The following is a 25785-nucleotide window of genomic DNA, read 5'->3' as shown; positions in this document are numbered from 1 at the left end:
ATGGAGTGGCAGCACTGGTGGATAAAGGAAGGCTACTGATGTCATCTGCCTGGACTTCTGTAAGACCTTTTACATAGTTCCCTACCACATCCTTATCTCTAAATTGGAGAGATGCAGATTTGAAGGGTGGACTATTTGATGGGTAAGGAATTGATTGGAAGGTCACATCCAAAGGGTTGTGGTCAATAGCTCTGTGTCCAGGTGGAGGCCGGTAATGAGCAGTGTCCCCCAGGGCTCTGTCTTGGGTCCTGTACTCTTTAACGTCTTTATCAATGACACAGATGATGGGTTTGAGGGCACACTCAGCAAGTTTGCTGCTGCTGATGAGCTGAGCAGTGTGGTTGATGTGACAGAAGGAAGGGATGCCATCCAGCGGGACCTTGATCAAATCCAAAAGTGTGTGAACCTACTGAGGTTCAACAAAGTAATGGGCAAGATTTTACGTTTAGGTCAGGATAATCTCAGTTATGTATATAGACTGAAAGAAGAACTCCTTGAGAATAGCCCTGCTGAGAAGGACTTAGGGGTCCTGGTAGATTAAAAACAAAACATGAGCCAGCAGTGTGTGCTTGCAGCCTGGAAGACCAGTGGTATCTTGGCTTCCATCAGAAAACGACTGGCCAACAGGGTGTGGGAGGTGGTTGTCCCCATCTATTCTAGCTTTGTGAAGCCCCAGCTGGAGTACTACGACCAGGTCCGGGGCCCCCAACACAGGAAAAATGTGGAGTTTTTGGATAGGATACAGAGGAGGGCCATGAAGATGATCCAAGGGCTGGGGCACTTCTATGAAGACAGGCTGAAGGAGCTGGGCTTGTTCAGCCTGGAAAAGAGGAGGTTGTGGGGAGACCTCATTACAGCCTTCCAATATTTAAAGGGTGATCCATCCTTATCCATCAAATAGTCTGCCTTTCAAATCCATATCTCTTTAGTTTAGAGATGCAGTGGGGGACCATATCAAAGTCTTACAGAAAAGAGGAGGGAAATTGACTTTTTACATGGATAGACAGTGACAGAACAAGGAGGAATGATTTTAAACTAAAAAGAAGGGAAGATTTAGATTAGGTGTCAAGGGGAAGTTTTTCACTGACAGGGTGGTGAGGTGCTGGAACAGCTGCCCAGAGAGGCTGTGGATGCCCCGACCCTGGATTCTATGGTTCTGTGATTCTATGGTTCTTTCCTATAATAGACCAACAAGTTTCTACTGCTCTGTAGCATGTGCCCCTACATGGGCAACATCCCAGTTAAAAGCATGAAAGCTCATCACTCAGCTGTTACAAAACTCACTGCAATAAGGTCTTGTGATTAAAACTTCTGTCTGTGATTTAGAAAACCCAAACCAACTTCCGAGTGCTGCCACTCGGAAGCCACTTCCGAGTTCAGCCACTCAGGCTGAACTTCCTGTTGTGTCGTCAGTCAAGTCATACATCCTCTTAATACTTGTATTCCTCATAAACCAAGTGTGATGAATAATATCTCCCTGCTTAGGCGGGAAGCTGGGGATGCATTGATCATGCTTGGCAGGAATGGAGATGCAGTGAGTGTGGAATGCGGGCTGGGCTGGGGCGATGCTCGTGCTGACGGGCCATCTGCTCCTGATGCTCTCCTCCTGCTCTGCAGCCAAGAGGAAGCTCAACACCAGTTTTTTATTGGCAGCAGTGTCCGCATTGTCTGGAAGGATTCCTGATGTTTTCCAGCCCTCCCGCTGCTCGAAGCTGGCTCTCTGCTCCCAGGAGAAGCGAAGCAAGTCTCAACTCACAAGTCTTGCAGCAGGCTGCACCATGCCCTCTGCTCACGTTCCTCAGTGCCACATCTCCATGACTCTGGGCAACTCTCCTCTCTCCCTGGGCAGCTGTGTCAGTGCCTCACTGCTCTTTCGGAGAAAAATGCGTTACTAATACCCAACCTGTACCTCCCATCGTGAGGCCAGTTAGGCTATTACCTCTCATTGTTACAAGGCGTGCTGTAGGCAGGGAGCACACAGGAAGGCCTCCGCACAGCCCCCACAGCTCCCCACCAGCTCGGCTGAGCTGTCCTGTATGGAGTGTCCCAGGATGATGTTGTCACATCTGTGTCCCTTAATCTTCGCCTTAATGTGAAGATGGGGTCAGCCTGCTCCTATGGAGATCCGGGGCTGGCATGGAGTGCTGGCTGGGGTTGGGGTGGCTGTGTGGTGGCAGGAGGCTGCAGTGGTGGGTTGAACTGAAGCTGCTTGCTGCTAGGAGAGGGAAGGAGAGGTGTGCAGTCAGCAGGTGACAGCGTGGGGAGAGCCAGCAGGCTGTTGTGAGACACGCAAACAGGGATTTTCTCCTGACAGCTGCGTGTCTGTATGCTGCCTAACGGGATGGGAAACTCCACAGATTTTCCTGACATGTCTCTGCTTCTGGATCCGGCCTGGAGTGAAACCAAAATGCTGCAGTCCCACAGGCAGAGCTGTTCTCAAGGGGAGCCACAAGCTGACAGCTTGCTGAGAAGCACTAGAAGATCCCTGTGCAAAGCAGGGGTCTCACATGCCCAGGAGAACTCCTCTGTCTGGGGTAACGAAAACATCCTCAGTGCGCAGCCGAGGGCAGACCCTGAGTTTTCCCTGTCCGTGGCACAGCACTGACTGATTTCGGTACCTGTGGTTCCTGGCAGGGAGGCTTCTTTGGGGTTTGAAAGGAGAAGTCCTATAGCCTGCTACAGCGTGAGGAAAAGGACAGGTGTGAGGATCTTCCAGCATGATTCCACTCCATTGGTAACTCCCACCTTCCCCCGGACCACTGCAGACATTTAAAGGAGACTCCCAACTGAAAGCAGCTTCAGACAGAGGAGGCCACCCCACTCTGCATAATTACATATAACTGCATAATCTAGCCCTGCTAGAGACATCCTCTGTCTGCTTGATACAGGAGCTCAGATCTCATTAACTAATGCTTCCCTTTGCGTTGGATCTAAATCCCTCACCAGGGCCATCCCCACCGCAGGCAGACACCTCGCACCGCAAGACTGCTACAGCTCTATTTTTTTCTTCCTGCTTAGAAATGAAGACGTTTAATGTTGCTTTCCCTACTGCCACTAGTGTTCAAATAGAAATCTTGGGCCTTTCTTCATAATGCAATAAATCTCTCTGGCCGGTGGCTGATCAAAGGAGAATGAAACCAGACATTCTGTGCTCACAGCTCTTTGCTTTCCAGTGTTGGAGCTTGTGAGGTTGCCAAGGGCTGGGGCAGTGAGGGCAGTGGTGAGCAAGCTATTGTGGCTTTGTCCATTTTCTCATTCTAGGGACTTGGACTTATCCATGGGGCTGCATCATATTAAGGGACTGTAAAGCAGATGCTTACATATAGATCATACAGTTGTGTTTTCATCCTTTTCCCGTCTCAGATAGGGTCTAGGAGATCAGGAACCCTCCTCATGGTATGACAAGGTCTAGAAGAGATTCCCCAGCTCTGGACAAGGGGCCTTTCCCAGCCAGAGCAGGGGTACTCAGCATGGGATGCATCTACAGAAACAAGAGGAGAGGAGACAGACAACAGCTGTTCCCGTACAGTCGGTGTTAAACTCTGACACAGCAATTTAATAAAGCAGAAGGAGGCAGTTTTGTACATGCAGAGTAGCTGAGCTGTGAAATTCCTTGTTGCAGATGTGGCTGCTAGAAATTTATGTGGCTTTAAAAAGTGCTTAGAAAAATCTCTGGCCAGGAGAGCGAAGGAGGGGTCTGTCCCTCTGTACTCTGCCCTCGTGAGGTCCAGTATTCTGTCCAGGTCTGGGGCCCCAATACAGGAAAGATTTTGAGCCATCCACGATGGTTAATAAACACAAAGGTATCACCCTTCTCTTCAAAATTCCATTGGAAGCTGTGAGGAGCCTGGGTATGGCACACTTGCCCTGTCTGCGCATTCTTCTCTCTGTATCTGCTCTTGGACACAAGTTATCCAGCCCAAGAGTAAAGCCAGCCAGCAGCTCCTGCATGTGGACCAGAGCTGCAGCTCCCTTCATGCCCCCAAATGCCTTTGTTACACTCTATTTATTCAGTGGCACCTCTCATCCACAAGCAATGCTAAAAATTATTCTGGGTCCAGTCGTAAATTGCAAGGGTCCAGGGAAATTGCAAGTCTAACTAGGACAGCTGATCTCCACCTTGCTTTTCCTCATTCCTCCTGTCTATCATTAGTTTAATATCAATTTCCCAAGCTGAGCTTGGTACAAGCTTGATACAGCTGCCTGCACGACTCCTTTCCCCTTTTCATGGGTGCACTCCCATACCTGCAGCCAGTGAGGTCTGAACAAACACCTTATGATCCAGACCAGCAGCAGCTTTCCACTTCAGTGTGGGTTCAAAAAAGGCGTTGCAGCACAGCATCCCTCCTGTTAAGATTTGGCAACATCCTTTTAACGGCGGGGAACATCCTCCTCATTTTCATAGGAGAGCAGTGAGCACCTAGAGCTCATGCAGGAAAATACCCCACAGTCCACAAGATGGTCCTGGTGACCATCGCTGCTGCTGCCAGCAGCGAACCCAACAGCACAGGTAAGGCCCTGGCACTGCTTCCCAGAGAGCTGTGGGTGCCCCATCCCTGGAGGTGCCCAAGGCCATGGATGGGGCTTTGTCAGCCTGAGTTTATGGGGGCAGCAAGCCTGGGACAGAAGGTTAGAACTGCGTGGGTTTTAAGGTCCTTTCCAACCCAAACCAAATTACTTCCCCTCTGCAGCCCCTTACCCTGCCCACCTGGCTCATCTGCCAGCACAGACAAGCAACGTGCCTTGCCACATGCTGTTGCTTTCCCCAAGAGGACATCATATCTGCGCACGTGTGAGTGCTGTGCTTCCTTCACCAACGTATTATCGACTGCTGAAGGGACACAATACAACTGCCTGGCTACATTTCAAGCATTTCATAACTGATGGTTATTTAAGATGTATTACATCAGCCTTGTGTGTGCTGCTGGGCTCTGGTTGTGGGCTCTGGGGTTTTCTTCCCCTTGCTCCACAGCAATATGGGCAGTAGGGCCAGGCATGCTGCCTGCAGGAGGAGCCCTGTGGTGCCTGGCCTGAGCAGCTGTGCTGCCGTATCACACCTTCTGGAAGCAGCAAACACACAAGTTTCCTCTCCTGGTGGAAGATGCTATGAGTTTACTACACTGACATTCCCCAAGCCTGGTGCTGTTCATCTGGCTCCTTCCTCTGCAGTTAATAAATATTAAATGGTTCAATGCTAAATATACATTTTGCTATGGTTCATCAGCACAAAAGGAAGAAGTTAGGGTACAATCTAGTGCCAGAAGCAGATAACACACATTAGAAATGCCCTTTTCCATCCACAAGTGCAGCACAATCAGTTGGCTGGGACATCTTCTCAAGAGCATCCAGAGTGAGACTGCTCGTGACAGGTTTAATCATTAACCTTGATTGAAGAGCCAGTGCTTTCCAGCAGCTACCAATCCACGTGTCAGAGCTCACCCTTGAGCACTTCTGTAAAGGAGCAAAAAATAACCCGGCAGTGACTCAGCTCTCTGACATGTAGTGCCCTTCCCTCCAGTGCAACCCAAGCCAGTGCTGCCGTGCTTGGTTGTATCCCACCTGTGGCCCTTCACTCACAGTCCAGCACCTTGAAGGAAAATCTGATAAGGTACTGCCCTTTCCAGGCTTGCTCTTCTGCTTTTCCACCCTGGTGTCCCCACAGCCATTCTTAGGAAGCACAACTAAATGAACAGAGCATTAACTATTTTCTTGCCAGTGACCTCAACCCATAGGAATATACACCTGTGTAAGATGTGCCACAGGCATCCAGCTGTGGCCACAGCTGGGGACCTCAGCTGCACTTCTCCATTGTGGACAGCAGCCAGCAGAGCCTCTGGCACAGGCACCAACCTGGGAGGGTTCCATGGGCAGTGTGCCTGGGGAGGGTCCCTGTCCCCAGGGCAGTGTGTGTGTGCCACCACCACTGTGTTCCCAGAGGGGGAACTCCTGCAGCAACCTCTTTGGCACCAGCAGTGCTGCTACCGTGTGCCATTGGAAACTTTATTTACTCCCTATTTTCAACACTACCATGTGAGGAAAGTCAGCATCATCCAGTCCTCGTAGAGCCTTTTGTAGCCTCAGACTCATCCGTTCCTCTCTGGCTTTGGGAAATACTGCTTCTTGTGCATTTTGCTTTTGGCAGCGTAATGTGGTCGGGCTTCACCTCCCCAAGTCTGATAAACCAAGTGACTCAGAAACCTGCAATCTGCTTCAAAACAAAGCATTTAAGTTAAGAGATATAAGCAGTAATGGAGCTGCTCGGCTCAGGAGCACAAATGCTAAAGGAGGATTCATGTATGCAGAAACCTCCTAACCTTTCTACAGTTTTTTTTAACCCCTGCAAGCCCTGGGCAACGTGGGTGGCAAGTAGGAGCCAATGTGTCATTTCAGATACACTTCCTTTCAAGTTTGCAGTACCCTCGAGCCTGGGAGCAGACGATGCTCTGATGCCAGCACAAAGCAACAAGGATGATGTAGGGTGGGGAGAGCCGAGCGCTCACTCCGCAGCCTCCTAAGTGCTCTTATTTCTGCTAGTTAAACAGATGCTGCCTTCAGAGAGGATTATGTGTCATCAAACCAGTCAGTCGCGACAACTAATTGTCTCCAGCAACAGTTTGGCCTGAGATTGGCAGCTCAAGGGACGTACAGGGCACTGCCACCCAATGCTGAGTAGCATAGGGAGCACAGGGCTGGTGCTGATGGAGCCCAACACAGTGCTGAGGTCTAGGGAAAACATTCCGCAGCCTGGGATGGGAGAGATTCCTGGTGAGAGCAACCAAAAGAGTAAATAGTTGTGGAATGCAGCCTCGAAAACAACACTGAAAATATTATATAACTTCATATAAACTGATAGTTGAGTCTCATCAAGACTACCAGGAGAGCTGCAGACCCAGGAAACTGAAATAATTTGGGGCACTGAAAAACACATAGAGAATGCTGAAAAAGACTAGAAATGAGGAAATAGATGGAGAGGAGTTAATGGAAAAGGCAAGCAGTGAGTTAGGGGCTGGGGCCCAGGGCTGGGTGTGTTTCATGGCAGTGACCCCATGCTGCCAGCCCCAGCGCCCAGCTCACTCACAGCTTGGCAGCATGAGGACTGAGGGGGCTGAGTTCTCTGCCACTGCAGCACCCTTAGCATGGGGAAGCATCACCCTGCAGCCTGCACATCGTACTGCTCATTGGACAGACTCTCCCAGCGCAGTTTCCCATGGAGGTATCCCAGACTGGGTTGGGATGGATCCCTCCCAGCTCTCCTCTCTCAACTGCAACCTTCCTGCCCCCTCTAGAGGCTGCATCCCATCCCACCAGCCCAGTTCCCCAGCACACAGTGGGTGGATGGAGGCACCTGAGGCTGTGTGGCTGCATGCACAAGGATGCAAAGGTGGGCAAAGAAAGCATCAGAGCTGGTTCATTCACAGCATCACATCCAGAGCTTGGTCAGTGCTGAGGGGCAGGGCTGTCAGCTGCTTGTGTGCTGCTGTCTATGGTCACTGCTGGTGGGGGCAGTGAGAGCCACCTGCAGCCCCAGCATGTGGCCCGAGGCCTGGAGGACACGAGCAAATTGTCACATGTCATTACTGATTGGAAAGAACCACTCAGCACTGCGCTGCTGCAATGCTGAGCCCTTCGGCCAGCAGCAGCTCTTCATCCACTGCACTCTCAGCACAAAAGGAGGATCTGAAAGGCAGGAATAATTAATAGGAAATGACTTAAAATGCAGTTGAATCATAGGAAACTGCAGAAAATGGAGATGGAGGAAGAGACCAAGGTCTGCAGGGCACCTGCAGGAGGAAACACCATTCCTGATCTCTTATAGCTCCACTTTCTACCCCTTAGCATTTCAGATCTTGTTCTGGAGGACAGGGGAAGCTTGAGTCTCTGAATTGCAGCGCTGCAGAGCTTCTGGGTCTGTGCGGATGCGTGAAGGAATGCAGCTGTCTCTTAAATAACAGGAACTGACAACCAGCTGTGAGTAGATGAGTGATCATGGCCTCGGCCGTCACAGCGAAGGCACTCGTTTCAGCGACGAGCCAATGAAGCCCCATTCATCTATCCACAGCCCATCACAAGACTATTAAGAGAGCATCTGTCATGAAACCACAGTCTCTTTAAATGCTTGAAAAAGGCACAGTAAAATAACTCTCCTTATTTACTTTTCTTTGGGTGACACGATTCCTGCAAATCTTCAGCAAAAACGAACGACAAAACCTTCACTCCCTCTAAACTCATACTTACTGGTGAAGATGATGTCTTTTCCTGACATATACACAGCTCCTCTTACTGCTGGGTAACATGCAGGATGCCCAAAAAACAGAGATCCAGAGGGCCATACTGCTGCTTGTGGACAGATTTGCTTTGCTGTAGTCACAGTGCATCTCACAGACTTGAGATGGCAGCTCCTGGATCTGGAGGTAGGCAGCTGGGCTCTGTAATGCACACCTGTCCTCCTCTAGGAACCATAGAATCATGGAATCATGAGGGTTGGAAAGGACCACTGAGAGCCTTTCGTCCAACCATCAGCCCGTCACCACCGTTGAGTGTCTGTGTTCAGCTCAGCAGTGGTGGGAAAGAGTTCACTGAGTGATGCAGCTAGGTGCTTGCCATTCACACTGACTGGTACTCCAAATCAAATTCCTTGTTTCCTTGAAAACTGTTTCATTGTGTTTCATTGTCTCGGGTTGTTTGGAAAAATCAGCTTGAATGTGGATGAAAAAATGGATTGTGCTCATATGGGCACAGCTGTAGGGCATCATCTACAACATTCCACACCAAAAGGTAGGACTTAATGCCCAAAGTTCCAGTATGGTGAAGCATTGCCTATGGTCATCGATTTTAAGCCAGGGTGAGAGTAAGGGTAAATATCCTTAAACGTTTTAGAAAATGAGCCCTCCACTTCCCAAAAGACCTTTATGCAAACTTGCAAATCATCACGTCTAGGCTCTTGGCCCCTGGCTTTTGGCCAAGCAGTTTATCTCCCACAGTACTGCTCTGATGTTTGATTCCACACCAAAGCTACGTGGGGCAGATTTGTCTGACTTAACTCGGCATGCCATCCCAGAAAGCAGCCTGACCTGGTCCCTTCCCAGCAGAGAGCATCCTCCAAAGGGTGCTCAACCCAGCTGATCCTCTCTGCTACAGCCTCTTCTCTAGCAAAGCTGCAGTGCTTTGAGTAAGTCCTGAGAGCTGCATGTGGGCAGCACCTAGCACAAGGGGCCGACCAGGACCTTCGTCCCTCTGGGAATAAAACCAGCAAGTAATATTAAAACGATGTATTTTCACAGATTGCAATCAGGGCTTACAATGCACGAACACTTAATTTCCTGCTTTCGGTCTGCTATCAGATTTTATAGTTGGGATTGTGGGTTTGGTTCATGTTTGTGGTTTTTTTTCTCAGAATGGGAGAGTTTTCTTCTTTAACTACAATACGTTCAGCCATGAAAATGAGATTGAAAATGATTAATAGGAAGCCGGAGGATTTATCTGAGATTGGCAAAGATTAATGGGAGCCTTATTCTTATCTGGTTGTTTTCTTTTCTCCCTCTCTTCCACTTAGCTACCTAGACAGCTTAGATCGAATCGGAGCTGCAGACTACCAGCCCACGGAGCAGGACATCCTTCGAACCAGGGTCAAAACAACTGGCATCGTAGAAACCCACTTCACATTCAAAAACCTCCACTTCAGGTGAGTCTCAAATTGCACACACCAAGGAAGTTGGTGTTGAGGCATTTCTGGGAGACATCAGTACCATAAGTTTGTAAATCTTGTCTCATAATTCCTGTTTGTATATCAAACAGCTCTTTTTAAGACTGGAGCTTGTGCTGCCTTCTTCTAACCCAACCAACACTTCTTTGCTTGGAAAGACAATATGAGATTGGCCCCAAGTCTCATAAATAGACAAATATTGGCCAAATCTTTTTTCCAAAATGAGTTGATCATACACAGTAAGCTCTGTGTATTGATGAACATGATGACAGCCAGCAGAGAGACCGAGCCAGAGGTTATCAACCTCTTGCTCTGCGTTTGGAGCCTTCCAGGAACAATTTGGCAGGAAAGTGCCCAAACTGCTGAAGGTTCCCTCACCCCACAACGAGCGAGCGCTGATGGTCCTGTCCTGTGCCGCAGGCTCTTCGATGTCGGAGGGCAGCGGTCGGAACGCAAGAAGTGGATCCACTGCTTTGAGGACGTCACGGCGATCATTTTCTGCGTGGCGCTGAGCGGCTACGACCAGGTGCTCCATGAAGACGAAACCACGGTGAGTGCCAAGCGGGTCCCACAGGGTCCCGTGCTTCTTCATGGGATGTCATGGAGCCAGCACCGCTGGGAGACGGCCATGTGCTGGCTGTGGGACTGCAGTTACGTGCTTCTGTGCGTCGCTGCCCCTTTGACATCCCAAGGAGGCTTGTCCTCCTCCGCACTCCCCAAAAACAAGTTCTGCATTCCAGGTAATGGTTCATGTGCTGGTGAAGTCACAGTGTTTTACTTCTCTTTTCTGGTTGATCTCTGTGTTTTCAAAGTGTGCTAACAGGACTCTGTGTCCGGAAGCAGAGAGGCAGATGGGTGGGCTTTTAAAAGAAATGGAAGGAAGAGGTCCTATAGTGGTGTAGAGGTGTGGGAGCGAGGTGCCCTCCTGAGGCAGGCTCAGGCAAGGAGCAGAACCTATTTCTTCAGGCTACAAAAATTCATTTTCATGAGTAAAAGTGGAACTGCTTGATTCCTTAGGTAATTTGCTTCAGGAGAGCTTTTATAACTTCCTACTGTGACATTAGGCTCAAAATACCATCTGGAAATAAAGTTAGTAGGGACCTGTGCTCTCTGATATTAGAAAGAGTGCTATTAATACAAATGAGTTAAATACACGGAAAGGATGCGAGAGGACTCATTACTGTATTCTAGCCATTCATTCAGTGTGATGGAAATGAAAGCTTTCAGGACTAACAAGTGCAGCAAGCACCCGGTTGCATTTGTCTAACAAAAAGGAGCCAAAAGCCATACTTCAACCTGGATAATTATTTCATCTATGCTCAGTCTCACACCTGCCAGCCCTGTCTGTCTGAGGGTCTTTATTCTCCTGCTTGTGAGATGTCAGTCCTGCTGGTGAGGAGGAAATCGAGGAAAGTATGCTGTTAGTTACCACTTGTTTTTTCCAAAAGACTGGAGGAGCCAGCCTTTTCCAAACTGGCTATTTGAGTGCTGGCAAACTGTTGAATGAAATTACTTGAAGTTTGTTTAGGTGGTACTGGGACCAGAATTCAGGGTATTTACATCATGACTATGTACCTCCAGGTAGCTAAGCAGACCGATGAAGATACCCTGCACCTCCTTGTGACTGCTCATTTATAACCCTCAGTATATAACCTCCTTCTGCCCTTATCCCTGATGAGGGTTGCACAGTTTTTCTGTAGGATTCACTAGGGAGGAACCATAATCTTCTGCCAGGATGTAAAAATCCAGGCAATAACTCAGTGCCACGCAGCCCTGCAGCTGGGTGAGTGTGGGGGGACACACTTGGGGTGGGAGCAATACACAGGGAGAGGACAGGTGTTCAGGGCAGGGAGCTGAGTTGTAGCCTGAGAGGAGAGCAAGGTGTTCTGCTGGTTTGACTTTGGCTGTGATGCCCAAACCATGATGCTGCTGCTGAAATCGGAATCTGCGCAGCTCCAGGTTTGCTTTTACATCAGTAAGGGTCCAGCACAGCACTGACATTTGCTCACTGTTCCCTTCTGACAAAGCCTTCCTGGGGATGCTGAGCAACAGGAGAGCAGAGGGAGCTGCTGTTCATTTACACATTCGCTGTAAATGCGGAGAGCATTCTGCTCCTGTATGGTGGGTTGCCCCTGCCTAACCCAAATCAACATCAGAGTGTGGACAATGCAAAGCAGCAGAATGACAGCATGGCATCTTGCCTGCACCATGGGCAGTGGGAAGTGCAGCCCTGCAGACACCCTGTCAGCAAGGCCCCATTCATACACCCTGCTCCCTGGTAGCGTAGTGCCTCTCCAAACAGGCAGCAGAATGCAGCACCTCTTTGGCCAGCTGATTTGCTGTCTGCCTGCATCCGTCACATCTGCTGGTTTTAATGACGTAAATCAGTGTTTATTGCTTCTCATTTAGAAAACACGAAAAAGAGGGCAGCTAAAGTATGGGTGCTGATCCTCCATTTTGTTTTCTGTAGAAATGTGTGCTGTGGTGCAGGCACTTTCCAACTTGGTTAAGCCACTGAAAGTTTGGAGGGTGCACAGGTGTGAAGATGCCTGCAGAGCTTTCAGTGCTGGCAAGGGGAGGAAGGAGCCCTGCTGCAAGCCAAGTGCATAAAACACTTGCAGAGCTGGTGCACAGAGGCTATAGCTTTTACTGATACGTCATCATCCTCTTGGCAATAAGCACGGGGTTTTGTAATGGCTTGCAATTGTTTCAAACAAGGCTGAGCAAAGAGCCTGGTGAAATGCCCACTGAGCTGCTCCATCCTGAAGCTGGTAGGGAAGGGTCCCTAAGGGTTGTCATGTTTTATAAGGGACATGTTTTCTCCCCACCTCCCCACCACAAAGAGGAACCGCATGGATGTCAAGGAAGGCAACTGCTTCTCTACATCCAGATCAGAAAGAAAACTTTCTGCATCTGAGACTTCTTGGCCCATCTTCCCCTGTAGATCATGCTTTGTAAAGGAAGACCCAGTCACTCACATGGCTCACATTGCCCCAGTCACCATCGTATGCCACTTGTCCCACATCATCATGTCCCGGTACTGGCTGCAGGGCTACATGCTTAAGCAGTGAGGAGCAAACCCACACGGAAATTCAGGCAGTGCTTGGTTTTGCATAACAGTGCTATTTTGTCTCAATTGTGCCTTACTGTTGTGTTGTATGAGAAGAGATCATTGGATGCAAAGCCTCAACTCTGTAACTGGAAGGAGAGATGGACAGCAGTCACATCCATCAGTGAAATTGCAGGAGATGATGAACAAAGGCAGGTTTGCATTGTTCCTCCTCATGTTTTAAGACAGGGATGATATGGGACCTGTCGCAGGAACCATTGGTCCTCTGCTTCTTCTGCAAAGCGCCATCACAAGAGAGGAGAAGGATGCATATTGCTGCCTCTGGAATGACGATATTTGGGTCATCCATACTGAGCTAAGACATGAGAGTATTGTCTGCATCCCCATTGCTGAACGCGTAATGGGTTGGAGGCACCGTGTTGGTGACCCTGGATGTGCATTAGTATTGGCCTGTTGGTTTGTATTTCCTTTCATGTCCCACTTAGCGTGCTCTGTGCTATCACTGGGCAGGGAAAATTGAATTGCAGCACTCAGAAATTTCCTTAGCAAGTGGCAGCAGCCTGGGCATCTTCGGAAATAAACCATGAGGGAGATATGGGGTTTCTGTGCTTAGGATATTGGCCAATATCCTTATAGTTTGCACGCTAGTTAGCACTTAGTTGCCAAGGAAAATACAAGAGAGGCCAGGTCAGGCAGCCCCATGGGGCTTCAGAATTGTCTCTGGAAGTAGAAAGGATCACAGAATTTTGCCCTAACCGTCATCCCTCCAGGAATACCCTGATTGGTGCAGTGTATATGTTCTGGCTGAGACTGAGTGCTACGAGTCGCCTGCTCCTTGGGAAGCACTGTGGTGCCTAGTAGGAGGGGAGCAGGGGGGCTTCTGTGGGGCCCTGGCACAGCCGTGCTGCTGTGGGCCATGCCTGGTGTGCAGCAAGGCTTTGCTGGGAAGGGCAGTGAGGTGGCACGGTAAGTACGACGATGCCATGGGATGCATTCCTGTATTTCTCTCTGCTTTTGTTTTCAGTCAGTACAGACGGTAAAAATGCTTTCACAAATGTTCCGTGGGGGACCCTGCTGACCAGCAGTCGGGGGTCTTTGCTCCTCGTTCCCCTGACCCCCCTCCAGTCTCCCCTCTCCTCCCAGTGGGCCCTGCGTGCTGCCCACACCAAATGTTTGTGGGTTTCCATACGGGCACAGTTCTGACGCCAGGCACAATGCAGCGAGCGAGCAGGGATACAGCACACAGACCTGGGACAATCCCCACACGCGGATTGCGGCCGGCACCGCTAACTACGTGTATTTCTGCATTTGCACGTTGCACGTGGTTACAACCTCCTGCTGTGCCGTTGTGGAGGAGGGGGGTCATGTCCCGCCAGGCTGCGCCCGTCAGCAGCTCAAGTGCAGCAATGCAAAGGGGAGCGTTAATCGGCACCGCTCTGGGCTCGATAACGTGTGCGCGGATCGGAGCGGGGTGGGGCCGCGTCCTGCCCTGCAGGATTGCCAGATATTGGGGGGCTGCGCCGCTCTGCGCCAAAATCCATCGGCACTGCGACCGCGCGGCCGCGACGTCTGCGAGTCCTGCGCGTGCCTCGGCAGCCCCACGCTGTGCCATAACCGCGTCCTCAGCGCGCCCGGCGGACGCGGGCACCGACGGCCAAGCAGCACCGAGCCTCGGCACCTCCGCGACCCTGCCTAGCCAAACAAGGGCCCAAAAATGAGCATTTGAGACACCAACCAAATTTGGCAGGTATGGAGCTTCTCTTGAACCAAGAAAAAAAAAACACACAAAAAAAACCATTGAGTTTGGAGTTGGAAGCAGGGGGGAAGATGGTGGTAGGGTGACTTTGCCGTGAGCTCCTCCCGCTGTGCGGTGGGCCGTGCAGCTCTCTCACCGGTCTTTTTTCACTCCTTTTCTCTCTTTCCTTTCCTGTGTTGTTTTTTGCATGACTTTAACCACAACGCTGACTTCTTGACCTCATGGCAAGCAGCTAATGTTCTTTTGTAGGGCGTGGGCTAACGCCACTGGTAGCTGCCTGACTCGTAGCTCGCTGTTCTTAGATGCCCTTCTCTGTGTTTTTCTTAATATTTTTCCTCTTTTTCTCCTCTCTGCCGAACACTTTCTGTTCAAAAAGAACTAAAAGCAAATTTCCGAAATTCCTAGACAAGCCCAGACAACAGCACTAAACAAAATAACTGAGAAGGCAAAGCTCACGGCAAGGTCATTCCCCAGCTTATGTCACCTGCAGGTCTGCTTCCAACTCGAGATTAATTCAAGGATCTACCAGTCCTTGGTTAATGTAAAGAACCGATTGTGTGCTGCACACGCTCAAGAAAGTTAAAAAGAAAAAAAGAAAAAAGAAAAAAAAAATTTGGAAAATCTGCATGAGCTGCACCGACACATGAATCTGATCAAAGAGCAAACGTGACTCCTGGTCCGTGCATGGTGCATGATGATTTCTGTGAGCTGGGATCATCCAAATTGTTTGCTATGCGAAATCAGAACAGCTCTATATAGCTGAATGCCCTACAGTTACTAACTGTACATCAGACATTATAGGGACTGCATCTGTGTATGTATATGTGCATTGTTATAGGGATGCCGTATGTGTATGTTCAGCTGTATGTATATATACATTTATGATGTATATTGTAGTTGTTGTGGTTTTTTTGTTTTGTTTGTTTTCCTCCTTAATTTAGTTGTTTTAGATTTCCTTACGTGTTGAACAGCCCCGAGTCAGTGCCTTTGGCCTGATATGTTCTTTCCATTGCAGAACCGCATGCACGAATCACTGAAACTGTTTGACAGCATCTGCAACAACAAGTGGTTCACAGATACGTCCATCATTCTCTTTCTAAACAAGAAGGACATATTTGAGGAGAAAATCAAGAAATCTCCACTGACGATCTGCTTTCCTGAGTACACAGGTAATGAGAAAGCTCATGTGTGGGGTGCAGGGCAAAGGGATGGGAGGGCTGCACGCTGCGCTCCCCACCGAGGCAGGCAGTGAGCTGAAAGAGTTCTGAATGCACAGCTGTGCTCCCATCAATTTCTCTGCAGAAGGTTTTTTTTATCTTCACTAAATTCCCAATCATCTCCAGTGGGTCACAAAAAGCACGGGAGTGACTTAGAAGTTCTTCGGCACTGAAGAGCCACCGCTGCTCATCAGGGCATTTGCATGGTCAGGGTATTGGCACAGTGATGGCATTTGCAGGGAATTGCACAGCCCTGCTTCCTGCTGCCTGCCTGGTGCCTGACCTGCTCATGATGGGAACACATCGCCCAGCAAAGTCTGCAGCTGCACCCTGCTGCTTCCCACTGCAGATCCCACAAACCTTCATTACCATTCCAAGAGGGCATCATAAAAATAAGCTTTTATCATCATGAATTATTTAAGTTCACCAGAGACATCCACATGAATCAAGCTGACAGACAGAGAAGCGGATCTCTTTGTCAGAAAACATAGCTGTGAACCAGGAGCACCAGGAGCGTCACATTTCTGGGCAGGCCAACAAATTATTAACCAGAGCTCCTCTACCTCTGAGCACTTCGTTTTTGCTGTGAATAGGGAAGAGCAATCCAATCCTGCTCCTCTGGGCTGCATGGTGGATCATCAACTCTGCCTGAGTTCTGAGGAGCATCTGCATGTTTCCTCTGCGGGGAAGGTCCAATTGTTTGTCACCACCACCACATCTCAGCCATCTACTTGTCCCCTTGCTCCAGGCAGAACCACAATATTCCTGGCACATTAGTCTAAGAGGTCTATATTTGAATCTATACTAAAAGATCTAATACTTGAAGGGAGAATATAAACAGGAGGGGAGAGCAACTCTTCACCAGGGTGGATAATCATAGATCAAGGGGGAATGGTTTTAAACTGAGACAGGGGAGGTTTAGGTTGGATATTAGGAGGAAGTTTTTCCCCCAGGGAGTGGTGAGGCAGTGGAACAGGTTGCCCAAGGAGGCTGTGGATGCCCCATCCCTGCAGGCATTCAAGGCCAGGCTGGATGTGGCTCTGGGCAGCCTGGGCTGCTGGTTGGTGACCTGCACACAGCAGGGGGTTGGAACTGGATGAGCACTGTGGTCCTTTTCAACCCAGGCCATTCTATGATATGACTCTATGATCTAACAATGGAAATGGCACAGACTTTGTGTCTGAAGGCTCATGGTAATGCCAACCTCATGTTTTTCGTGGTTGCAGATTAGGATGTTGCTTGCTCTCTTTTTGATCACTGTGTTCTTTATCCTGGAAGATTTTTATCTTCCCCTCTTCCTCTGTGCAACAAACCTGCACCTTTCACTCTTTCCTCATCAAGTTTTGTGCACCTAATTTAGTTAATCCTCCCTGAAGTCTCCCAGTAACCCCATTCCCAAATAGCACCCTTCCATACTTCTGCTGGCAGAGGTTGGAGCAGCCAGGAAGTGTTAGATGCTATTTGTCCTCCCCAAGATGAGTTCTGTACTGGGGGCAGCCCTCAGTTCCCATCCAAGTGCCGAGAGGAAAACAAATATGGTTTGCTCCAAGAACACCTCATCCCAGGCTGAGCCAGTGCAACGCTCTCCAGCTCTCAGCGTACTCCAGATTCCCTCAAGGTGCCATTCTGGATGCCCAGCCCATAGCAAACGCCTTGTAGCATTGGGAAAAGCAGTGTGAAGTGGAAAGTTGTCCTGGAGTTAAAAAAAAATATTTGATGAAAGCCTGTGAATCAGACAAGCAGGATTCTGACATCAAAAGTCGGTTACACAAAATGCTTTTGATGAAATGAAGTTTCTGATGTCCATTAGTTCTGCTGGCAGAGAATTATTAGAGATCTGCATTCACAAATGTGCTAGCTGCATGCTAGAGCACCGCCTATTTCCATCCCCTTAATTCACCCGCGCTTTCAACTAATCCACAGTGCTCAGCTGCACAGCAGCGCAATCCAGGCTGTGCTCTGAGCTCATGTGATTCCGGCCATCCGGGATCTAAATTCTAAATCCTCGAGCAACCAACATTCCTGCATCTCCCAGTGCCCTGCTTGTGCTCAGCACACAGACCTGGCCCAAACTCTGCACAGCTCCTCGTGCAGCATCCTGCTCCTGGCACACATCCTTGTCATACCTCAAGCACATCTTAAGTCTTCTGGCCTCCATGTTTTCAGACAGCAGTGGGGGTACAGATGACAGCCACTCCTTGTTGCCTTCAACCGCAGCAAATCACAGCCCCAGGGAGAGCTTCACTGTCCTGTAACAGTGTCTCTGCAGGAATTGGACCTGATGATCCTTATGGGTCCCTTCCAACTCCAGATATTCAGTGATTCTGTGAAAACACCAATTGAGGGGGAAGGATCCAAGCGTGGATCCATGCAGGGGCCGGGGGAAGTCGAGCCTCCCAGATCTGTGCCAGGTGGAGCTGTGTGTCAGACAGTGCCTGTCATCCAGGATGACTTTTTTTGGTGCTTGGCCACCCTTGAGCTTCTTAGAACACTGCCTCATGCGTGAGGGCTGCAGTTTGGCACAGAGACTCCTAATGAGGAACTCCTCCCGACACGATTTTGGCCCTGCAATCCTAAGTCATCCGAAAGGCCTAGCGAGGTGATGGAGACAGGTCAGGCTGGACAGGGCCCTTCTTTGATTCTGAGTGAGCATTTTTGTCTTTCAAAAGAAAAAGAAACAGAACCACCAACACTTCTTTGTAGCGCGGTGCCCTAGGACGCGGTGCTGTGGGTGCAGGTTCATGGGCACCCCCTAACCAGCTCTTCCTCTCTGGGTTCATCTCTCTGCAGGCCCCAGCTCCTTCACCGAGGCAGTGGCGTACATCCAGGCGCAATACGAGAGCAAGAACAAGTCTCCCAACAAGGAGATCTACACACACATCACCTGCGCCACCGACACCAACAACATCCAGTTCGTCTTCGACGCTGTCACGGACGTCATCATCGCCAACAACCTGCGGGGCTGCGGACTCTACTGAGGCCTCAGCAGACAGGTCCCCCTTCTGCTTCCCCTCCTTGGAGGGCGATGAGGAAGGAACACGTGAACCCTTCCCTCTGCCCAGAACTGCAGCGTCCCACCTTCCCCGGCCCTCTCCTGGCTTATTTGGGTTTATTTTCGGTGAATTCCTCTTGCTGCCTCTTTCTGCTCCTCCGTTCCCATTTGCAGTGCTGTAGAAGGAGCTGATGCATTTCCCAAAAAGTGCATTTCAACTGCCAAAAACAGTAATACCCCATTTAAAAAAAAAATAATAATCAAAGCCTTAAAATATTTGTCAGCAACAGCATAGTTTGGATCCAAATCCATTTTTTTTTCTCCTTGAAATTAAGGGATATTTGTAATGCTTGCTATTTATCTCTTCCAAAATTGCCATCTCCTGGGCAGCAGCAAATCGTTTTGATCCCATCGCTGCAGCTCCTGCCCCTGGAGCCCCAGGAAGAGCCCCAGCAGCCTGGCTCTGTGCTCTGCTCTCTATTAGTGACACAGCCACTGGGGCCTGAGTGAGACAGGCACAGTTACAGCACCTCCCAAGCGATGCCTAAAACTGTTGCAGATAGCAGTTTTACCTCAATATTTTCAGAATTAATTTTAAGATCTGCCTGGTGCTCCCAGTAAAGTGGCTCCCATCCCCAGCCCTGTTGTGCTTTGCTGGGTCTCATGTGGAATGGCTATAGGGAAGTGCCCATGGTGGGGATTTCCCTGTGTGCCAAGGAAGGATGTGTCCCAGCCAGGGCTCTGTGCATGTCACGGTGGCCCTGGGGACGCTGTTGGCAACCCACAGCCCTCTGCCCCATGGTGGGGACTGCAGAGAGGTGTCCCAGAGCCCTTCCAGACTGACTGCAGTGCAGACTGACTTCAGCTCTGGAACACCAGAAATATTCACACTGGTTTCCTGCAGCCGGGCTGTACCTGTAAGGCAGGGATGTGCTTTTGGAAGCCCCATTGGAAGCCAGCAGCAGCTGGTGGATTTGTCACTCATGCCCCTGCATTCTGGAGGTGTGGCTCCAGAGCTAGTCACAGAGTTGGTCACCTGCCAACCAGCAGATGGGGAAGGTTGACCTGTCTGCTTCATGGGGAGGGAGCTGAGCTGAGCCGAGGTGAGCGATGGAGCAGGAAAAGTGCAAGGAGAGGGGAAGGGGGGAGAGCAGGAGACGGGTGAGTGGGGAGGAGCTGGGAAGCTTGGGTTGGAGACAGAAGTTGCAAAGGACGGTAAGGCAGGTGGAAGCAGCAGGAGGGAGGAGAGGCTAAAGAGCTGAATGTTAGTTCCAAGAGATACCTTAAGTGTATGTAACTGTCAGCTCCAGGACAGAGCACCTCATGTGCAAAGTGCCCCAGTGCCTTCACCAGCAGCAAGGCCTTATTAAGCCCCATCAGCAGAATCAGCTCAGCAGCATGTGGGGTTTGGAGGTGCGCTGTTTCTAACCTTTACTGTGCCTGACATTTTCTCCAATTCACCAAGTCACAGAGGCTGTCTCCAGTGAAGGCAGCACCAAACCAAAGCCTCGGGAGGGTCCGGAATGGAGCATGCAGGGCTATTTCAGGGAAGAAAGTGTGAATTAACCCTGGATGTGGCTGTGTCACCACTTCCCCGTGACTGGCAGCCCAGGCAGTGCAAGCCTGGGGCAGCCCACGTGCCAGCCCAGGCAGTGTTCCCAAGGTGGGGAGTGGGGACAGGAGGCAGTGCTACAATGGAGACTTTCCTTTCCTTTGTCATTCTGTACATCTAAAGCTCCATTCCAGCTGCTGCTGTTGGTGTACTGTTCCCTCCTTCCCAAAAGACGTGCCTTCTGGAGGTGATGCTCCTTTGTGAGTACCACGTGCAGGGCACACGAGGGATCCGAGCAGAAAGGGAAAACGTGGTGCTGCTCTGTATGCAGCACCAGGTTCAGGGAGATGGCAAAACTCCATCAGCTCACTTAGCTGAAGGGCAATTCCAAAGACGCAGAACCCCGTAGGAGGAAAACCTTTCCAGGGGCTGATAGCAATAAGCACACACCCACAAGCACACCTGAACGCACAGCCGCATGCTCCAAAGGCCACATCTCCTGAGCCCTTAGGGACCCCCTCAGAGAGTGCAGCACAGCCGTGCAAACGACCCCGCAGGGACGGGAGCTCTGGCAGCACCCAGTGCCCCACAGTGCCTTCACCGTGACCAGCCTCAGCCCTCCGCCTCGCACACAGAGTTGAAAGAGGAACCCCAGCCCTACTAAAACCCCACTCCCAATGCAACACCCTCTCCCCACTCTTCCTTTCCCCCTGCAGCTCGACACAGGAGCAGTGACCGTCACCGCGGCTCTGGGCGCCATCCCCTCCTCCCACCGGACCGCCGAGCCGCTCCTCCCGCATGTCTGATGGCCCCAACCGCATTAACTGTAATTTTGTACGAAGAGTGACTGTCCACTGGTTTAATAGAACGTTAGCTATTGTAATAATTTATTGGCTGTCAGTAATGTATTTATTAGTTACAAAATGTTAATAAAGTGCCAGCTCTTTTCTAGTGTGAGAGGGTTTTATTTGGTCTCCCTTGGCATGTTCTGCTTCTTGGCCCCAGCATCGGCTGTTCTTCTGCTCCGTGCACATAGAGCAGCCATCCACGTGCTGGGTTTCCTGCTCTGGCCTCGCACCTGGAAGAGCACTGACAAAGGATGAAGCCATAAGGTGAGAGATCTTCACCCCAACATGGCTGTGTCGCACTGCTCATTGCCAACGCAAGCAGCCAGCTGCAACACTGCAGGGTAAAGAACAGCCTTGTGCACCACGCTCTTTTGAAGACCAGGCCTTCTTCTGCGAGGCTCTCCTGTTGCAAGCATCTGCATGAAAGGCAGTCAGACAAAGCATGGCGATTTGGCACCATGCATTGCAGACGGCGTCTTCGGCTTGTTGCCGGCGTTGCCCCAAGCCTTCCTCCAGCGTCGTGGCTGCACACCCAGCACCAGCAGCAAGCATTGCGATGTTCTACCTCTGTCAATCAGCGCCAGCACAGCGACAAAAGAGCTATTTCTGGTTCATTTCAGCAAATCGTGCTTCTCCCCCACCATGGTGACACAATACTTGGAGCACCTTTTGGTCCCCTCAAAATAACACTCGTGTCACTTTATTCTTTTGTGTTTGATCCAAAGGGCTTGCATTACCGGAGGCAAGAAATAGAAAGCATGAATACCAGTTTGAAGAAAGCAAGGGAAAATTTTCCATCAGCCTCAGCGTAGGAAAATCAGCTGTCATTGCTGCTGCCTTCACTGTATTCAGCGCTGCGGCTTCAGCAGGACCTGGCCTCACAGCTCCATCCTGCAGAGCTAAGGACCAGCTCCAGGAGCACCAGAGGCTCAGGAAGAAGGGTTTTCCTTTGTGTATTTGTCGTAGGGTTTCCTAACATCTCCTCCAGGATGATGTCCTGCATGGGTGTCCGGAAGTCATCAGGGCTGTTCTTGCTGCATTTGGGGCTTCCATCCCCCAGGCACAGCCTTTGTTTCCTCCGCTCCTCCACCACTCCTTTATAATGTACGTGTGGAACGAAGTGGGGTGAACAAGGAAACGAAACCTGCCCTGCTGCCTGCGGAAAAACTCCAGCCCTTTTGCAAAGGCCGCTTGGCCAAGGTGAGAAGAGTCGCGTCCACTTGTAATGGTTTGTTTTCAGTCAGTCAATAGGAGTTTTTAAAATATGTGTATAAGGATCAAATGAGGTCCAGAAGCTCTGGAAAGCAGCTGCTTGGCATTCACAGCTCTGCTTCGCCAAGGAAACGACAGCGTAATCTCAAAGCCTTTCGAGATGAAATCAGACATCTGCTAAATTTTGCATGCAAAAGCTGCAGCCGAAGTGTAGCTAAGAAAATGACTCACTAATAAAACATTCATGGAAAACTCCAAAATGTGTAATTGGGTCATCATTTCATTAGGGAGCACCTGCACGCTCCTGGATGGTGAAGGAGCACTGCGTCCCGACTGCCCACAGCCCTGCAGCCCCTCGGCATCGCCTCCTTCTGCTCTCCTTTCCCTCTGTTCTCTCTGCTAACAGCTCCCACAGCACAGGGAAGGCCAGGCGTGGTTTGTTCATGCATGAAAGGACTACTAAACAATACGGTTTTTAGTCGTTTCCTCTATGTTCCTGCTCAAGCTCTCACATGCTTTAAGCCTCCCCAGAGCAGCCCAGGAGGTGGGCTCGGCAGCTCCCTTTGTGCCCTGTATTTCTCAACCAGGAGCTGCAGTTCCCAAAGGCTGAGGATATGGCTGAGGGCTCCGTGGGGCAGCACCTGCTGCACCCTGGGCTGTGCCCCACCGTGATGGCACCACGTGGCCCACAGGTGGGTCACCCCAGAGCCTGCAGCCCCTTCCCCAGCCCTCTCTTTGGGCAGATGATGAATCAACAGCTCTTTCTCCACTGTTTCTTGTGATTCCAGCATCAGCCCTGCCAGGAGCAGGGGGTGGTGGAGGAGAAGCTGCAGCCCCATGCCCCACCTCACCCTTACCCCTGTCTGACTGTATGGGTTTTGCTTCCTAACCATTTCAGTGTGGAAAAACCAGTTCTCCTCTCCTCTAACTCTCTCTCTTTGCCTTTCTCTCCTCCTCTCCATGCTCCCTGTTGCAGAACCGCATGCACGAATCTCTCATGCTCTTCGACTCCATCTGTAACAACAAATTCTTCATTGATACCTCCATCATTCTCTTCCTCAACAAGAAAGACCTATTTGCCGAGAAGATCAAAAAGTCCCCCCTGACCATCTGCTTCCCCGAGTACGCAGGTAGGTGTGGGACTGCAGCTCAGAGCTGGGGAGGGTCATGGATGCTGAGGCACCTCCAGGGGTGCACCAGCCCTGGGCATTCCTTGGGGTCTTGTTTATGTTTGGTGAATTCTTGCAGCAAGGGGAGCCGGAGCGCTCTCGGTGCATCCCAAGTGCGGAAAGCTCCGCGCTCTGAAGTGCTGTGAACGCCTTCACCAGCATCTCTGCTGCTTGTGGTAATGCTCCTTCTGCCTACGGGGCACCCGAGGCGCTCACTGGCCACGGGTCAGTATCCTCTCCCCACACAACACCAGCCCCATGGCGCAGCCGTTGGGTTGTCTGCAGCCACCCAAGGGGATGGGCCGCCATTGGCACGGAGAAGACCAGGCCAACGAGTGGTCAGGGTGCTCCTGCGCTTGGCCATGCTGATGGGGCCCGAAGAGGAGTGGGGCTGCGAGCACCCCAAGGCCACAGCTCCCACCTCACCCTCTGTGAGGTGTAAAGTGCAGTCCTGGGGGGAAGGAGTCTCTACAGTGGAAATCTTTCAAATCACAGGAGATTCGTACTTTTTAAAAAAGAGTAAATGAAACCAACATGGCTTGGGAAAACAAACAAACAAACAAACAAACAAAAAAAACGAAGAAAACACAATAGAAAGATGTCTGCTCTGAATATTCTAAGGGAAAGAAATTATCTCCCGTCTGGGAAGCTCCAGCACCTCCCATGAGGGCTTGGTGCCCCTGCCCTGGTGCACCTCTGTGCCCCCATGGGCACCCCAGGGTAATGCAGATGGGCCCAGCCACAACATTCCTGGATCCCAGCACAGACACAGCACCACTCCCACTGTCCTTCCTGGCCGATCCCCAAAGCACATCAGCCCATTTTCCATCCCCAAGGCTGGGGCCAGCCCTACGACCACATTCTGTGTCTGAAAGGAGGGGGAAGCAGGCGCACTTGAAAAGGAAACTAAATCTGCAGATAACAGTGACTCTCCCAAAGGCGATTTCAGGGGCATAATTCAGGCTTTATAGCTCCCTGCGAGGAGCCTGGTGCAGCCACTCTCATCACTGTAAGCTGCTTAATGCCATAATGCACATTTTTCGACCCGAACATCTGGCCCTCCTCCAGCCTGCAGAGCTCCCCAAAGCACCAAGCAAAGGGCATTGGTGTGGCACCGAGGGGCTCCCACACACCACAGGGTGCCTCTGGCCCACCCCAAGCAAGTCCCTTGTCCCACCCACGGGTGACAGTGGAGGGGGCACCCAATGGACGTCCCAACTCTTTCCGCTGACGTTTGGCCCTGGGGCTGCCCAACACTATGCGATGTGTGGTGGGGACTCATCGGTGCTGCTGGGATGGGCATCCCTGGGGGTGAATGGACATCCCTGGGGATGGATGGCCAACACAGGAATGGATAGGCAGCCCTGGGGATGGATTGGAACCCCTGGGGATGGGTGGGCATCCTTGTGGATAGATGAGTGTCCTCCATCACAGTCTCCATTTGCTGGGGGAAATAGGTGGGTGGGGTGGGGAGGGCAATTTGTGGCACCTGGGGAGGGAGGAGCCTCTGGCAGAACCCAATTGCTGGCAAAGAGGGAGGAAAGGGGTAAATGTTGAGGCAAAAAGGGTGGATGGGGGGGAAAGGGAGAAATTGGAGTGGGAAATGGGGTAGAAAAGGGGAGAAGGGGCTAAAGGGCCATTCCTGCGGAGCCATCAGCCCCATGGTGCCGGGGCACAAGGCTGAGATCCTGGCTCCCATGGAAGAAAGCTGAAATGGCTAAAAAAAAGGAAAAAACAGTAGTTTGGGGCTGTTCCTTGCCCAGTGAGCATCAGCTCGATGGGGTCCAACCTGACGTCCCCGTGCCATCCCCTGTGCCCACAGGTCCCAACACCTACGAGGATGCGGCCGCCTACATCCAAGCACAATTCGAGAGCAAAAACCGCTCGCCCAACAAGGAGATTTACTGCCACATGACGTGCGCCACGGACACGAACAACATCCAGGTGGTGTTCGACGCCGTCACCGACATCATCATCGCCAACAACCTGCGGGGCTGCGGCTTGTACTGAGCCCTGCCGCGGCTGCGGGCCCCGCGCACCCACCCACACCGCACCACACACACCGAGCGCAACGGGAGAAACAGCGGGACGGAAACAGTCGTAACCATAATCATGCGAGTTGGTAAATAAAAAGGCGTAAGGAAATTATATATATACGTATATATATATATAAAAACAAAGCAAACGAAACAACAAATCCACCACCACCTTTCTGTTGGTCTCAGAGCCGCGGGCAGGAGGGGGGACCTTCCCACCTGCTCTGGGG

General features: G+C 50.8%; 1 protein-coding gene across 1 annotated transcript in view; it reads left to right on the top strand.

Moving 5' to 3' along the window:
- GNAO1 (G protein subunit alpha o1) overlaps nucleotides 1-25779 on the top strand; it is a 118938-nt gene extending 93159 nt beyond the window's left edge. Inside the window, exons 4-7 of the mRNA XM_019619803.2 lie at nucleotides 9554-9682; nucleotides 10124-10253; nucleotides 23327-23480; nucleotides 25342-25779. Coding sequence (XP_019475348.2) covers nucleotides 9554-9682; nucleotides 10124-10253; nucleotides 23327-23480; nucleotides 25342-25529 — 601 coding nt within the window. The 3' untranslated portion in view covers nucleotides 25530-25779. The remainder of the gene's footprint in view (nucleotides 1-9553; nucleotides 9683-10123; nucleotides 10254-23326; nucleotides 23481-25341) is intronic.
- Nucleotides 25780-25785: the final 6 nt, after the last annotated feature.

Source organism: Meleagris gallopavo, chromosome 13 (assembly GCF_000146605.3).
Source record: "Meleagris gallopavo isolate NT-WF06-2002-E0010 breed Aviagen turkey brand Nicholas breeding stock chromosome 13, Turkey_5.1, whole genome shotgun sequence".
NCBI lineage: Eukaryota > Metazoa > Chordata > Aves > Galliformes > Phasianidae > Meleagris > Meleagris gallopavo.
The sequence above is the reverse complement of the archived record's forward strand: the minus strand, read 5'-3'. Positions and strand labels throughout refer to the sequence as shown.